At 53.9% G+C, this 15,328-nt stretch overlaps 1 protein-coding gene across 5 annotated transcripts; it reads right to left on the bottom strand.

Annotated features, from left to right (window-relative positions):
• Positions 1–362: 362 nt before the first annotated feature.
• C12H20orf27 (chromosome 12 C20orf27 homolog) lies at positions 363–14,174 on the bottom strand. Of its 5 annotated transcripts, none has more exons than XM_029916269.1 (6): positions 14,019–14,174; positions 6,833–7,009; positions 5,267–5,409; positions 2,288–2,426; positions 1,289–1,411; positions 363–1,052 (listed from the first exon to the last, which is right to left on the bottom strand). In XM_029916269.1, the coding sequence occupies exons 2-6, from the start codon at positions 6,849–6,851 to the stop codon at positions 952–954; spliced, it is 525 nt and encodes a 174-aa protein (XP_029772129.1). In that variant the 5' UTR covers positions 6,852–7,009; positions 14,019–14,174; the 3' UTR covers positions 363–951. The 5 variants fall into 5 exon arrangements, with proteins under 5 accessions (XP_029772129.1, XP_029772128.1, XP_029772132.1 ...); XM_029916268.1 differs by having other exon boundaries at positions 6,833–6,955; XM_029916272.1 differs by lacking the exon at positions 14,019–14,174 and adding an exon at positions 13,777–13,797 and having other exon boundaries at positions 6,833–6,955.
• Between the last annotated feature and the right edge of the window lie 1,154 nt (positions 14,175–15,328).

Raw genomic sequence — 15,328 nt, 5'->3', positions numbered from 1 at the left:
AGAGAGGACCCCAATGGAGTAGTGGAGGGGGCCTGGGTTCAAAAAGGAGAGAGTTGCTTTCAGCTCTGTGCAGAGCTGGGGAATGACCAGAAGGAGGTGCTGCTGTCTCTCTGTCAAATCTCCCAAACAGAAGTTCCCCTAAGACCTCTCTCTCTCTGGCTTAGAAATAAGACCCCTCCCCAGCCAAACCCTTGTCAACTATTCCCAGGCCTAACTCGTGCATACTTCTTTGGAGCTAGGTGCTATAATATCATGGAGTGCCCTTGCCTCCTAAAAGAATGAACACAACCAGAGCTGTTCCTTAACTCATCTGCGAAGGATTTGGCATTCTCAAAGTGATGGAAAACAAACACTAGCTGGCCTCTGATGTCCACTGAAAGTTTTATTTCTTTCGGGTTTTATCTCAACCAATCCTTTAAAAACCAAGTAACATAGACCTGGGGGTTAGGGCTTGGGCTGCACCTCCCTCCTACTCAGCATGGACAGCCGTAGGAAAGAGGGAGAGGGCAGGGGAGGGCAAAAGCCAGACAGCAGCAGCAGCAATAATGGCGACATCACAGAGCCAGCTCCCTCCTCTCCCAAGCCCTGGCTGCAGCCCCTATGACTTGGGGTGGGGGGTGGGTAGAACCCACCCCAGACTCCCCCTCCCTCCTCAGATAGCCTCCTTGGGGGCTCAACCCATTTCTTCTCCCTCCTCAGATAGCCTCCTTGGGGGCTCAACCCATTTCTTCTGGCAGGAGACTGAGGCACACAGAGAGGAGGAAGTGGGAGAGGAGGACACAGGAGAGGCAGGGAGGTGGCACAATGAAGGCAGAGGTGAGAGGCCCCTGGACACCCCACACCCACACCCACCCCAGGGAGGGGTGAGGAAGCCACACCATGACACAGCATTCGGGAGGATAAGGTGGGGTTTAAGGCTATGGGGCCCTAAGGCGCGCAGGGCCACAGGCCTCAGTCAAAGCCGTGCCAGTCGCTGTGCTCTGAGTCGTATTCTAGCTCAGCACCCACACACTTGACCCCATCAAGCAGCATGGGTGTGCCGTGGTGTCGGTCTGCAAGGCAGGCAACAAATCAGGATGCCAGGCTGGTTCCCTGGCCCCACCCACTCCAGTAGACTCCCCTCCACCTTCCCTCTGGGCTCTTCGAAGGGGAGGGGGGCTGGGGAGAAAGGCACCCAGGAACCCCAGGCCAGAGCAAGGACCCCTTTTACAGATGGGGAGGGCAGAAATCCCTTGCAGTCAAGCTGCCACCTCCCTCCTCTAGCCAGACCCAAGGCTCATATGCTCACCCATGACTCGTGCCTGCACTGTCACTCGCACGCAGGTGCCCGTGCCACCTTCACAGGCTAGAAGCATCTCCTCTTTGAGGACGCCTTCCTTGTGTGCCGAATATTCACACTTGATGCTGTAACCTGCCCAGACAATCAGCATCTCTGTGGCCTCCTGTCCCCACCCCTCAGCATTCACTGGCTTCAACCTGCCACCAAGACTGGCCACCTCCTCCTAAGGAGTAAGGATGGCCCTGGACCTGTTCCGCCAGGGCTGGGCACACAGGCCTTGGGAACTTCCTACTCTTCAGTGACGTCTATGTGTTTCCAGCCTCTGGACAATACTGTTACAGCTCCAAGGGTCAAACTAGGCTTCCAGGAGGAGGGCCCGCTGATTCCCCAAAATGGCAGGCAGGGAGAGGGGGTGATGGGGAAAGAGGGATGGGTAAGCCCTGAGCAGATTGGGTGGCAAGAGGTAAAGGCCTGAGGGAGCTCACTCAATCCACTTAAGGGCAAAGTCATGAGGAGGGAGTAGGGGGGACATGAAACTGAAAGGGTGTGAGTGTACAGTGAAACTGACATCCTAGCCTCTGGCTGGCAGGAGAGGGCCTGAAACTGTAGGGTAGGGAGAAGCACTCCAAGTCCAAAGCCTGTGACTGCTGGGTGCTAGGAGGTTGCTGCCCAGGGTCCCTGGGGCTCTGGCAGATTTTTCTTGAAGGGCAAACAAGAGGGAGAGCTGGAGGCCCAGAGCCAGCTGCTCCATCACTGCACTGAGGGACTATCAGGTGATGCACAGGCCAATAGTGTGAGCCCACGGACTCCTGGCCAGGGAGCAAGGCCTGGGGCATGGGACCTGCCGAGATGCCACACTGCAAGCCCATAAAGAGGCATCCTGTCCCCCAACTGCTGAACTGCCCATCTACCCTAGAACAGGGGTAAGCACCCCATGCTCTCCCTCTGGTCACATCCAGCCCTTGCTGGAGGAGGGTGGGCCTCCAACACCCTGAGCAGGGCACACACCTTCTGGGATGGGCATGACGCTGAGGAGCTTGAGGTGTAGGCTGGGAACAGGTGCTTCTCGGAGGTCCTTGCTCAGCCTGTGCACCGGGGGCAGAGTGAAGGTAATCTCATACCTGTGCAAGATCTTCAGGAAGCCAACCTGTAGCAGGAAGGTGGGGAGGGGGAGGCACATAGTCACTCTCAGCCTCCCCAAGGGCCCACCCAGCTCCTGCCACCTAGGATCCTGTGGACACCTGCACCAGCTGCTGCAGGAATCCCAGAGGGGATCTAACTACTTCCGCCAATCTAGCACTTCGCCTGAGGACCTCATCCCCTCAGCTTGTTACTCAGTACCTGTTTTGTGGGCCCCACAGCAAATGGTGGCCCACTTAATAGACAAGGAAATGGAAGCCAGGCAGTGTGGCCAGGGTAAGACTCTCCCTAGGCCTCTTAGCCACTCCTGCCACGTGTGGCACATAGCAAGGCACCAGCCATTGCCCACAAGGGAAAGCTATCTCAAAGCCCCACGTTGTAGGCCATTCACCTGCCCCCACTACTACCAGCACCTGCCAAGAGCCAACAGGCTGGAGTCAAGGACACTGGTCCTTTAGCCACTCCTGTGGAGACAGTGGGCAGCACGCACACTGCACAGGACAAAGGACGGGACAGAATTAGAAAAACAGACACGAGACCAGGGGCACCAGCTGCTGAACCCTGCTGGAACCTGAATGTGGATGCCTTCCTGGCCACTCAAAGACTCAGAGTGCCCAAAGCCTCCGCTCAGGACCCAAGCCATCTCGGTTGTTCATACACAGTTACTGGCAACCAGTGCCCCCTGGGACAGATGCCAACCATGGATAAGTCCAGTCATGTGAAGGGCCCCAAGCCAGGGTGGCCGCTGAGCAGGTAGGCTGGCCAGAGGGCAGTCCAGGAGGCACGGGGTACGTGCACACAGACTGGCATGCCTAGTTTCAAGGGCTGCACAGCTCTGTTCCTGGGGCTTGTTACAAGGACTGGCTGCGTGAAGCATCTGGCCCTTCGATGGGACAGGCGGACATCACTGGATGATAGAGCTCAGTCCATGTCGCTTCCACACTCTGTAGGTGGAGGGTACACTTCTCAAGAACGATTTCTGGCTATCCCGCCAATGGTGACCCTGAGGCCCAGCTGCACCAACTGCAGAATTTTCCAGGGGAAATCTCAGAAATGTGCAAAAACTACTCCTCGCTGCCCCATTTATAACAGTAAAAAATAGAAACATTCGTAACACCAGGAATAGTGAACCAGCTAAATCGATGATAAATTTTATGGAATACCAGGCAGTTGTAAAATCTCATGACAAATTATTATTATTTACTGACATAGACAGGAAACGGTTCATAACACAAACAAGCAAAAAACTGTCTGCTATGATGCCAGCTTTTTGTTTTTGTGAACGAGCAAAGAAAAAAGAAAAAAACAAAGGCTGAAATGACACACCAAAAATCAACTGTCATTGTCTAGTTAGTATGATTGTGTGTGCTTTTAAATTTCTCTATAGTTTTCTCTAGCTTCCAAAATTTCTCTAATAGACATCAGTGGATTTTGCAATGGGGAGGTGGGGGGAAAGGGAGTTATTCCTATTCCCTAAAGTTTTGTTTCATTCTGTTTATTCCCTTGAGGAAGTTATCAGCTGTAGGAAAAGAGCAAAGATTATACATTTGGGCAGAAAATGATGGATCTGGGCCCCTCCTCAGGGCAGTCATCTTTTTTTGTTTGTTTGTTTGTTTGTTTTATTTTTTTGAGAGAGAAAGACTGTGAGCAGGGGAGAGCTAGAGAGAAAGGGAGACACAGAATCCAAAGACAGTCTCCAGGCTCTGAGCTGTCAGCGCAAAGCCCAACATGGGGCTCGAACCCACAAACCGTGAGATCATGACCTAAGCCGAAGTCGGACGCTTAACCAACTGAGCCACCCTGGTGCCCCTCAGGAAGGTCGTCTTGATGGACCAGATGCCCTCCCCTTGCCAGGGCATTCCTGGTCAACTTGAGAGCCCTGGCTAAGTGTCCACCCTGAGGGTCTCATTCCCTGTTTCCTCATAATCTCCCCCCACCCCCCCGCCCCAGACACTTTTCCCGCCCCTTCCAAGTGCACGTGGGATCTGACAGTGCCCCAACAGTTGGAGAAACCACACTGGAGGTATGTGAGGTGTGACTGCTAAAAGAGGTAGATGCTCCACTCAGAAAACGTGGCGGGGGTGGGGCGTCTGGGTGGCTCAGTCAGTTAAGCGTCCGGCTTCGGCTCAGGTCATGATCTCACAGTTCATGGGTTTGAACCCCGCATTGGGCTCTGTGCTGACAGCTCAGAGCCTGGAGCCTGCTTCAGATTCTGTGTCTCCCTCTCTCTCTGACCCTCCCTTCTTCGCGCTGTCTCTGTCTCTCAAAAAAAAAAAAAAAACATTAAAAAATAAAAGAAAACATGGGGGTGCTAAGTAAACACTAATACCATGAAGAGCCTAGATCAGCCAGAGGTTTGGCGAGAAGAGAAATAAAGTCACACCTTGTTATCAGCAAAATTAGCCTCATACTTTTGTGACATACATACATTCTTTCATTTCATTCTCGCACTAACTCTCTGGGGCATGAACTGTCTTCATTTCAGAGAAGAGGAAACTGAGGTGACCTGCCCAAGGTCACAGAGACAGAATAGCAGGCCTGGACCTGAACCCAGGCCTGCGGCACCTCAAGCCCTGACACCACCTTGCCCTGACGTTGTTGGGGTGACACTAAGAACAGAGGTCTGTTCCCTTCGTTCGAGTAACATGCTCGAACTCATTCATCACTGCAATCTCACCACCTCCCACTTTAGATAGGGAAACCAAGGCCCAGGAAGGGACAAAGGGACAAAGATGTAGCTGTGAAGCCAGCTTAGAGGAAATAGAACAGACAGGTCCAGGAAGCCAGGCAGGGCCAGGGAGGGGGTAGAGGGAGTAAGGCAGATGATGGGGGGAGGTGTGCACATACCTTGACCAGAAAGCTGCTGTCGCTCTCCTGGGTGACCATGACCACGGAGTCACGAAGCTTCTCATCAAAGTGGACATGGCTCTGGGAGCCTTCTGCATCATGGCCTGCCGCAAAGCGGATACTCCGGACTCTGGGCTTGTTGCCTAGGAAGAGAGTGGGAGGGCTCCAGCGGCTGCTGGCTTCCTCTATCGCCAGGAAACTATTCCCTCTTGTCATACCCTGGCCAACCTGCTGGCTACTGCTATTGACATCATACAGCACCCACTGGCGGGACTACTTTCAGGGCCAGGCCACATCCTACTGAACACTAGGGGTCATGAAGGTTAAGGCTGCCCACCTACTCAGTCTTCCCACAAAATATAAGCACCCTGAGAATGTGACAATGGGAGTCAGGGATTGGCTAGTACGACCCCTTCCTTAGACGGGATGAGGTTGATGACAGAGACCAGAAGAGACAGTCCTCCAGACTCTTAGCAAGCCCCTGGTAGTGCAGACTCAGCCCCAGGCTTGGGTACCCTGCACAGTGCTCTACTTCACAATGCCAAGCTCCCCATCTCTGGAATCTTCTCCTCTAGGTCTGTCAGTGCCAAGGCCCCTCCTGATGAACCCCAACCTGAGAGGAGAGGGGCAGGGACATGAATAGGCTCTATGGGACCTTTCTGGGGATGAGAGAAACAAAAGGGGCCAAATGCCACACTGAGCCCACCTAAAAGAGGCTGCAGTTGCCTCTAAATTCCATCACTGATCACAAGCCAGAAACATGGAAGAATCCAGGGGAGCATCTCAGACCCCTCCCAGAGACATCCTTCCCTCCTCTACTTAACAACCCCCTGCCCAAAAACACACAAGGCCCTCAGCTGTCCCTAGCTGTGTCTGGTTCTCCAAGGCCAGGAGGCAGGAGTTGAGATGGGCAGAGTAGTTGGAGCTGGGCTGAGCACCTGGGCTTGGGGAAACCTATCTTGCCATAAGCAGGACCCCAATCCTCTCTGGCCCATAGACACAGCCCTTCTACCTCCCAGGAGCCCTGCCCAGAGTCCTTTTGATGGGAGGGGCTGGGCCAGACCTGGCCTGGGTTCCTGGACACTCACTGGAGGCTCAGGAAGCTGGAGGGGGCAGCCTGGCACTTCCACATTCCCTGCTGAGACCCCCAGAACTGACTCTCCAATTTTACCTGGACTCCCTCACCTAAAACCCAGTGAGCCCTCTCAACCACAAATGAAACTCAAATTCCATTCTGTTGCTTCCTGTAGCCCCACCTACCTTGTCAGCCTCCGTGCTCACCCTCAGGTCCTAATGCCCTACCTCAACCTCCACAGTGGAATAGCCTGGCTGAAACAGGGCCGTGAAGGCACACACTTCCATAAACCAGCACACCAGGGAGTCAGCAAGAGCCCTCAGGTCCCCTGCTAGCACTTGGATGAGCTCCGAGATGCAGCACAAACACTGGTATAATTACACTGATGTAATTCACACACACACAATGCAGGCCCCACAAGCAACAATACCTCTTCTGCCAGGGTCCCCAGGGAGGCTTGTGCAAATCTGCCAAGCTAGGGAGGCACTCACCCTTGTTGGCTGCAGCCATGGATGTCCTCCCTACCACAGGGTAAGACTCGCAGCTCCAGCCAGACGCCTCCACCTCCGCTCAAGCGCAGCAGCCTCCCATGCTCCAGGGACACCAGCAGGGGCCTGAAGAGTGGAGAGTGGGGAGGGCAGCGGTCAGGGCCACCCATGGGCCCGCGGCTGGGGGAAAGCAGAGATCTCTCTTTAGGGAAGACACTAAAACCCAACACCCAGCTGCTCTCAACAGCCCAACGGGTGCCAGCACCCTCTAGCATGGAGGGCTTCTGCTATGCCACTCCTCACATTCCCCAAGAGCCCTCACCCCTGCCTGATGCCCTATGGACCCAGAGCTCCACCAGCATGTGCTGAGCTGTGGCTTCTCAGTGCCAAAGCATCACTATGGGACTTGTACCCAATCCACCTGAGGATGGCAGGAGGGGCAGCCTGAAAAGGAAGAGGATATCATTGGCACATTTTAGAGGCTAGTTTTCATGCTGGTGACCCCAAGGGCTAGACCCTTCTGCAGCCAGATGCCACATTATTCAGGTTACACACCCAGTGCAGCTGGGTCCAGGTCAGAGTCAATAAGATGCTTAAAAAAGAGGAAGAACAGGGGCCCACATAAGATGGGTCCTAGGAGATTCCCTCTGTGACAGGTCAGTGCCATATGCCCAACAGATGCCCTGTGTAGGGGTTGTCCCATTGTGACGCACCATTCGGCCTCTGGCCTGATTCTCTGCACCACCCTCCTAGCTCAGCTCCCCTGGGGCAGCCTGAGGGCAGAGGCAGCGGGAGGCACCCTCAGGAAGCCTGTGTGAGCAGGCTGGCCTCTGATGGGCTGAGCTGGGACCATCTAAGCATCAAAAAGAATAATGAGGGCAACTGATGGAAACAGATGGGATACATAAAACTGGAGCATTCACAGAGATTACAAAAAAGGAAGAAAGCAAAATAAACAAACCCGAACCCTCATTTGTCACCACTGACAGTAGCAAGGCCCTCTTTACTCAGAAAATTGGCAATAAAGGGAAATAATTCAGCCTGTTCCTTAGCCTTTCATGTAACCAAATTGTCCCAGTGGTTAAAGGAAGGCTCTTCTTCACAGAAGAATTCTCACTATTAAATAACAAAGGAATGGCCAAATGCCAAGCAAGTACCAAAGAAACAAATCCTGGAGGCAGGGGGTCCTCAACCAGGAGGGCAAAGGGTGACAGATGTAGATGCTCACAGATGCCCCCGTGCCACCGATGGATGGCTGGGGTTCGGAAGGGGGATGACACGAGTTTGCATGGCGGGATGTCCTGTCAGCCAGTCATACACTGGTCAATCTCCCCTCACTCACAGTGGGACAACCTGACACACGGATGTTTCCTGATGCAAGACAGCAATGAAGTCACAGCATCACGGACAAGGGGGTCCTGCCCAGAATGTCTAACCTGGATCTAAAGAAGCCCTGAGCTCTAACTTGTTGCTAATTGAAAATGCTAATTGAAAGTGCACATGTTGAATGACTCCATGAGAAAGCAAAGAAGCAAACCCAGAAGTCAGAATATTCTGCAGGAAAATTCACGTGTCATTTTGTTTTTATCCCCTCAAAGTGCAAGAAAAATAAAGGAGAGGGGCGCCTGGGTGGCTCAGTCGTTTGAGCGTCTCGATTTCGGCTCAGGTTGTGATCTCCTACTTCATGAGTTCAAGCCCCACAGGAGGTTCTGCACTGACGGGATTAACTCCCACCCCTGCCTCCCTGGCTCTCTTGGTCTCAAAATAAATAAGCTTTAAAAAAAGAAAAAGAAAGAAAGAAAAGAAAAGAGGGGTTTCTGAGTGGCTCAGTTGGTTAAGCATCCAGACCTCAGCTCAGGTCATAAACTCGTGGTTCGTGAGTTTGAGCCCCAAGTCAGGCTCTGTGCTGACAGTTCGGAGCCTGAAGCCTGCTTCAGATTCCGGTGTCTCCCTCTCTCCCCGCCCCTCCCCCACTCATGCTCTGTCTGTCTGTCTATCTGTCTCTCTCTCTCTCTCTCTCTCTCTCTCTCTCAAAAATAAACATAAAAAGTTCTTAAAAGGGGCACCTGGGTGGCTCAGTCAGTTAAGCATCTGGCTTCAGCTTAGGTCATGATCTCACAGTTCGTAGGTTCAAGCCCCGCATTGGGCTCTGTGCTGACAACTAGCTCAGAGCCTGGAGCCTGCTTTGGATTCTGAATCTCCCTCTCTCTCTGACCCTCCGCTGTCTCTCAAAAATAAATAAAAAACATTTTAAAAGGTTTTAAAATTTTTTTTAAAAAGAAAGAAAAGAAAAACAAAGGAGGCGCAGTTGTTCTAAATAGGGGATGGGCAAACTGTAGCCTGAGGCTGCTGCCTGTTTTCTGTAAAGTTTTATTTGACTACAACTGTGCTCCTTTGTTTACATGTTGTCTAAAACTGCTTCTGCACGAAAGCAAAACTACTTTGAGTAGTTGCAACAGAGACCACATGGCCTGCAAAGTCTAAAATATTTACTATCTGGCCCTTTACAGAAAAAGTTTTGCCAACTGCTGTTCTAAATTAACACACAAAGAGACTAAGAAGGCAGGATACTCTGTGGGACAACTGACCTGGTTTTTTCCACCACATCAATTTTAAGAAGAAAAATAAATGAGGTAGGGGGTTCTAACTACTTACAAAGAAAGGATATTTGGGGGATAACTGGAAAATGTGAATGGACTGGATCTGAGGTGGCATTAAGAAATAAAAGCTGATCTTGTTGAGATAATAGAATTGTGTCACTAGAGATGTATTCCTTATTTTTCAGAGATACACACTGAAGTATTTAGAGATGAGCAACCCATGAATGACCTTGGCTAATCTAGGGAATGAAGAGAAACCACAGGATGGCCTCACAGTTGGGGGCTGAGCCTGTAGGGGACATGACTTCACTTCGAGGTCTTAGATACCAAGCTACCCCAGGAACAGGCCTCAACTCCTTTTCCACTTCCCAGTGCAAGAGAAGCCCACCCAGCCCCAAGTGCTTCATTGGCAGGGTAAACAGCTCAGATGTGAGGCAAGCCTATGGAGGTACAGTGAAGGGCAAGGCTTGGGTCTCAAGGTCCCAGGCCCTCCCCGCAACCCTGCCCTAGCTAGCTCCAAAGTTCCCCAGAGTACTCTGCCCCTGGCCAGGGCCACTCTGGGGTCAGTCCCAGAAAGGCAGCCCCTTAGCCCTGGACTAATGCTCAACTCGTCTCCAGAGAGCCTGGCACTTAAAGAGAGGCCTGACCCCAACCTATCTATTCCAGCCATCTGCTAAAGCTATAGACTCAGAACAGGTGAAAAATGGCCAAGCCCAAAGGTACCAGGCCCTCTTCCTATCTTCTGTAGAGGCTGCTCCAGCCATACCTCTGCAGCCACAGAGGAATGACAGCCCAATGTCTGCAAGTTCCCCTCCCCTCCCCCCATCTCCCAAGATGCTTCCCGGAGGCCCAGGTGAAAATCTTAACCAGTGGCTGGTGAGTTTGTAGAGACTCCTTCCACAAACACTTTAACCCAGTATATGCAGGGCCCCCTCCTGTCTTTCCCAATAACCCACTCCCTGTGGCCTGCCTGCCTTTGTCCAGGTCCTCCGTCCTGCCTGGAACAATCCCATCCCCCATCCAAACTTTACCCTCAGTCTCAGCCCCAGAGGACTTTTTTTTTAGGGTAGCACAATCCTATCCCACGCACTCCCGTCCCATGATCAGCCTGAAAATCTTTAAAAGAATTCCCTTTCCCACCTCTGGGATCATTTTATGTTCTCCACCTTACCAGAGCAGGGACTGTGTTTTTTCCAGACTCTTTGTCCCCAGGACCCAGCCCAGCACCTGGCAGGGAGCAACTGTGTCCAGTTTATATTTGTTAAATGAATGAATGACCAAACTACTGGGAACCCAAGCGTGGGCCTTGGCTGGACCCTCTTGGTAGATGTGACATGTCAAGGACAGGGACTCTACACCGGAAGCTCTCAGAAAGAGGAACTCACCCTGCTCTCTTAGCCAACCCTTGCCCTAGAGAGCACTCCCCTCCCCCATCTCACAGAGCACTGGCCTCCCACTGGGCATTATTCTAGCCTTGCCATAGTTAGTTGCTCCCCTTGAGATGGAATGCCCTCTGCACTGCCCAGAGTGGGCATTCAGGCATGCCGGTAACCCTTGGGCAATGAGGACACAGAGATGGAAGGCAAGTGACTTAAAGGTCCCAGAGGAGGCTGGAAAAAGCAGGCCTCCTTTCTCAGCGGAGAGCCCTGTCAGTCTTTGTCCCCTGGGAGCCAGACTCTCATCCAAACACAATTCCTCATCAGAAGCAGGAGGAGAAGGTATCTAGCTTCCCCTGTTGCAGCTGTGTCCACAGGAACTGCTAGGCCCCCTCGTAACCCCAGGCCTCCTCCTGAATGTGGCCCAAGCTGCACAGCCCCACAGAGACAGAGGGGACGTGGTCAGAGGCATGGGCTCCAAAGCCCAGCGGTCCTGGTTCACATTCAGGCAGCTTGGGAAGTTACTTCAAGTCTCTCTGCCTCACTTTCCTCATTTGTAACACAGGAATAAGCAGTGACCTCTTCCTCTGAGGGTTTAGTGCAGCTGGTACCTAAAGCTCCGATAGCATTCCCCATTCCACCCCCATCTTTGCAAAAACAAACCCCAAAGGCCCGGTTTCTGAAGCAACAGCAATTTCAGGGGAGCGCTGGTAGAGAGGCTCTTTAGGTTAATCCTGGAATGGCCCTCAGGCTGGACCCCAGGGACATCAGCCTTCTCAGAAAACAGCTCAAGGGTTGAGGGGCCTCCCTCCCCCCCCACTCCCAAGCCAGCCAGGTCCCCAGTGATTGCAAGAGAGCAGACTTGAGGTCTGCTGTCCCCTTCAACCAGAGGAAGATGCCAAGAATGTATATTCTGAGAAATATCCCCACCCCAACAAAAAAAAAAAAAACAAGAAGACCCCCTCCCCAGATTAGATAAGCTGTCAACAGGTCACCGGTGGTGGTACCATGGACAGTCACAGGATGGGGAGAACTGGAAAGCTGGAAGAAGGGCCTTACGGGGGCTCTCTGGTTCTCAGTTACTCTCAGGGAAACTGAAGGAACCTTCTCTTCAGGAAACAGAGAGCTGAGGTCCTCTCAGCTTTAAAGAGAAAGGCTGCTTTGAGGTTACCCTATCCAGGGCAGGGTTCAGCCAGGGCTAGGGGAAACTCTGGCATGAGAAGGTACAGGGACACGGCAAGTGAGCAAACAGTTGGACAATGGACAATTACACAGAAACCCAGTTCTCAGCCCCCTAGGCTCCTTCCAACAGGGTGCTAGCTGCTACTCGTGACTGTCCCCCGATGGGGGACAAGGCTCCAGACTGGAAAGAGGACCAAAGCAATATGTCCATGGCAAAATAGAGCTCCAGAATATGCCACACTTGCCCTCCATCCCACAGTTGCACACCTGTACCTTTCTGCCTCAGAAGCAGCCCTCAGATCCAAGGCATCACAGGGCAAGCCCCAGCTAGTCCTCTGCTTTGTAGCTGGGGGCATGGCCCCAAACTCTTGGGGTCTCATTTCTCATTCAGTCCTCCATCCCCATCCTCAGCCTGTTCAAGGTCTTTCTGAGCCAGGAACTCCACAACCTTCCTCTCTCCCCCCACCTCTCCCACTCCCACTCCCACCCCAGCCCACGGCTAAACCTTGGCTTAAGCATTCAGCCCAGCAGAAGCACTGTCCAGCCTCTCATTAAAACTCAAACTTGTAGGGGCACCTGGGTGGCTCAGTCGGTTAAGCCTCCGGCTTTGGCTCAGGTCAGATCTCATGTTTGTGGGTTCGAGCCCCGCATCAGGCTCTGTGCTGTCAGCTAGCTCAGAGCCTGGAGCCTGCTTCCGGTTCTGTGTTTCCTTCTCTCTCTCTGCCCCTCACCCTCTCATGCTCTGTCTCTCTTTGTATCAAAATAAATAAAACATTAAAAAAAAGTTTTAAAACTCAAACTTGTAAACAGAGTGCCCATTGAGATGACACTGACCTGGTGATTCCAGAACCTGACATAGGACTGGGCACATAGTGAGGGGACCACACACCTACAACAAAGCCTGGAAAGGCAAGGCTGGATGTCAGGTTCGGTTGTGGCAGTTTTACAGCAACTCAGTCTGGATGTGACTCCATTTCCTTCTCTCTCCACCAAGCAAAAGTGCAAGCGTAAGTATAGTGTTCTCTCTCACACAACCAGGGGTGAATTGGGGAAGAGACCCCCACCATCCCACACCCTTGTGTCTCCCTCAAGCCCCCTTCCCCCTGCCCCAGCTAGAGGGTTCTTAGACTCCTCTAAACTCCAGCTTGCCTGGCCCACCGAGGCCTTGCCCTGAGCCTGCCCCTGAAGGCCCCAAGAAGTAGAAGCTTCTTGCCTCTGATCTTCAGCAACCTGGGGAGAGAAATGCCCTACCCCCACTTCCCAATGCCAAGGTTCAAGAGAAAAGACAACCAAGGATTCTCTTCTTAGTCCAGTAGGGCTCCTGGTCCAGAACCTAAATAAAACCGCTCCTGCTGTGACGACAGAGAGGGAGCTGGCCAAGCCCCCAAAGGCATCAGGGCCCGGGTGTAAGATCCAGTATCTTCTCAGGCCTCCATCCCCGTGGGTGTGGCGCCCCATCGCCACCCCTTTCTCAGCTTCCTGGGGGAGAGATGCAGCTAGATGTCCCCCCTCCATCACACCCCTCCCGGGCTGCTTCTAAGTGGCAGCTCTGTCCCTCAGAGATAATCCTCTACCCTCCCCACCCTCACCTCTGCTGACGCAGGAGTCTCAGGAGCCCGCACTGCCCGATTATCACCGCCCTCCTCCCTGAAGATGTAGAGGCACGAGAGGTTCAGAAGCTACTGGTCCAAGGTCACACAGCAAGGCGGTGACGATATAGGGGAAGGGGTGTGTGTGTGCTGACGGTGCTGACACCATTACGCCCCGACCCTCGTTGTGTCACACGTACCCCTCGAGAAAGCGCAACGGAAAACATCCCGTCTCCACCACCTAACGATCATTCGCGGCCTCCGGGCTGACATTTCCCCAGCTTAGGCGCCAGAGAGCACCCCGGGTGTGGCCCGACAGCGGAGCCGCCGCCCCAGCCCCGTCGGGTCCCAGTCACTAACTGCCTAGGACCGCGCTCGGCCGGGAGGGGATCTCGGCGAGTGGGGCGGAACCGGGAGGTGGCAGGAAGAGGAGTAGTCTCACCGTGCAGGGCGCACCCCGGGGCCAGTCAGGCACAGTCGACCGCAGCGGCGGCGGTGGCGGTCCCGGCAGTGCGGTCCCGGCGGCAGCGGGGGCTCAACGCCGAGCACGAGGAGGGAGCCTCGCGCCGCCGCCGCCCACCCCACCGGCACGCCTCCGCCTCCGTCCATTGGCCTACCGAGGGGGTGGGGCGAGGACGTTTCCGACCAATAACCGGACGCCAGAGAACCGCCAACGGGTGTTGCGCCACTGCATCACGTGCAAGGGGCCCGCTGCTGCGCCAGGCTAGCCCACACCTAATCACGGCCCGGCGAGTTCTCGCGATGAAGGGATCCAGGCTGCCAACCGAGGCCAGGGACCAGCAAAGGGCGGAAAGGGAAGGAGGAGTGTCTCGAATAGGCCCCGCCCGCGTCCCAACTTCAACAGTGGAGTTGGTACCTCCCGCCTGGGACCCAATTAGAAAGGAGGCTTCCCTGGGCTCTGTCCCCTCGAGCACCCGTAAGGCGGGACTCAGAGATAGGTGGAGCACCTGAAGGTCGCCTTTCTCCCTAGGCTTCTAACCCCGCATCGGCAATCGATATGGGCATCGCTAGGTCCTCCAGTTCGGGAGCTGAGGAACCCACCATCCTTCTCACTCTGCGACCTTGGGGTTTTGCCTCTTCTTCTTCCAACCTATCCCTCCTTCTCGGAGGAAGGGCTCTCGCGCGGACTCGAAAGGCGTCCTGGGAGCCGGGCCGGCCCGATTAAGCATCAGAACAAAGAAGACACGCGGGATGAGCCCCGGGAGACCGCAGTCTCTGCTCCTGGTCTCCATGGAAGCGGTCGCCATGGCAGCGGGATGCGCCTAGCTCAGCGTCGCGGGTTGGAATGTGAGCACCTGCACAGAGACCGGGAGCAAGAGGCGTGGCCCTAGGGTCTTTAGGAGTTACAGTAGCTGCTCTGCCGGGTGGTCCTGTAACAACAATCCGCCTCCCCCATTTCGCTGGCCTTGACAGGGTCTCTAAAGTGCCTGCGGGGAGCTGTCCAGAGCCCGAGGTTCCCTCCTTCCAATGTAACTAGAGGAGAGATGGTTTGGCGCAGCTAAAGGTCGGCTTCCTTTCAGAAGGACCTAGGTCGCTGCTTTGGGGGAACCTTCAAGGTTCCTGTCTTCCGATGGATACCCGTGGATCCTAACCTATCCCACGGCCTCTGGCCTACACGCTGTTGGCAAATTGATCTCCCTGAGCTATTATTTCCATGGCATCTTCCCCTCCTCCCAAACCTCTGTGCTCTGGGACTGTCTCCAGCAGAGCTTCACAAACTTTTTAGAAGCA

This window comes from Suricata suricatta, chromosome 12 (genome assembly GCF_006229205.1).
Source record: "Suricata suricatta isolate VVHF042 chromosome 12, meerkat_22Aug2017_6uvM2_HiC, whole genome shotgun sequence".
In the NCBI taxonomy this organism is placed as follows: Eukaryota; Metazoa; Chordata; class Mammalia; order Carnivora; family Herpestidae; genus Suricata; species Suricata suricatta.
This window is presented reverse-complemented; position numbering and strand designations above follow the sequence as displayed.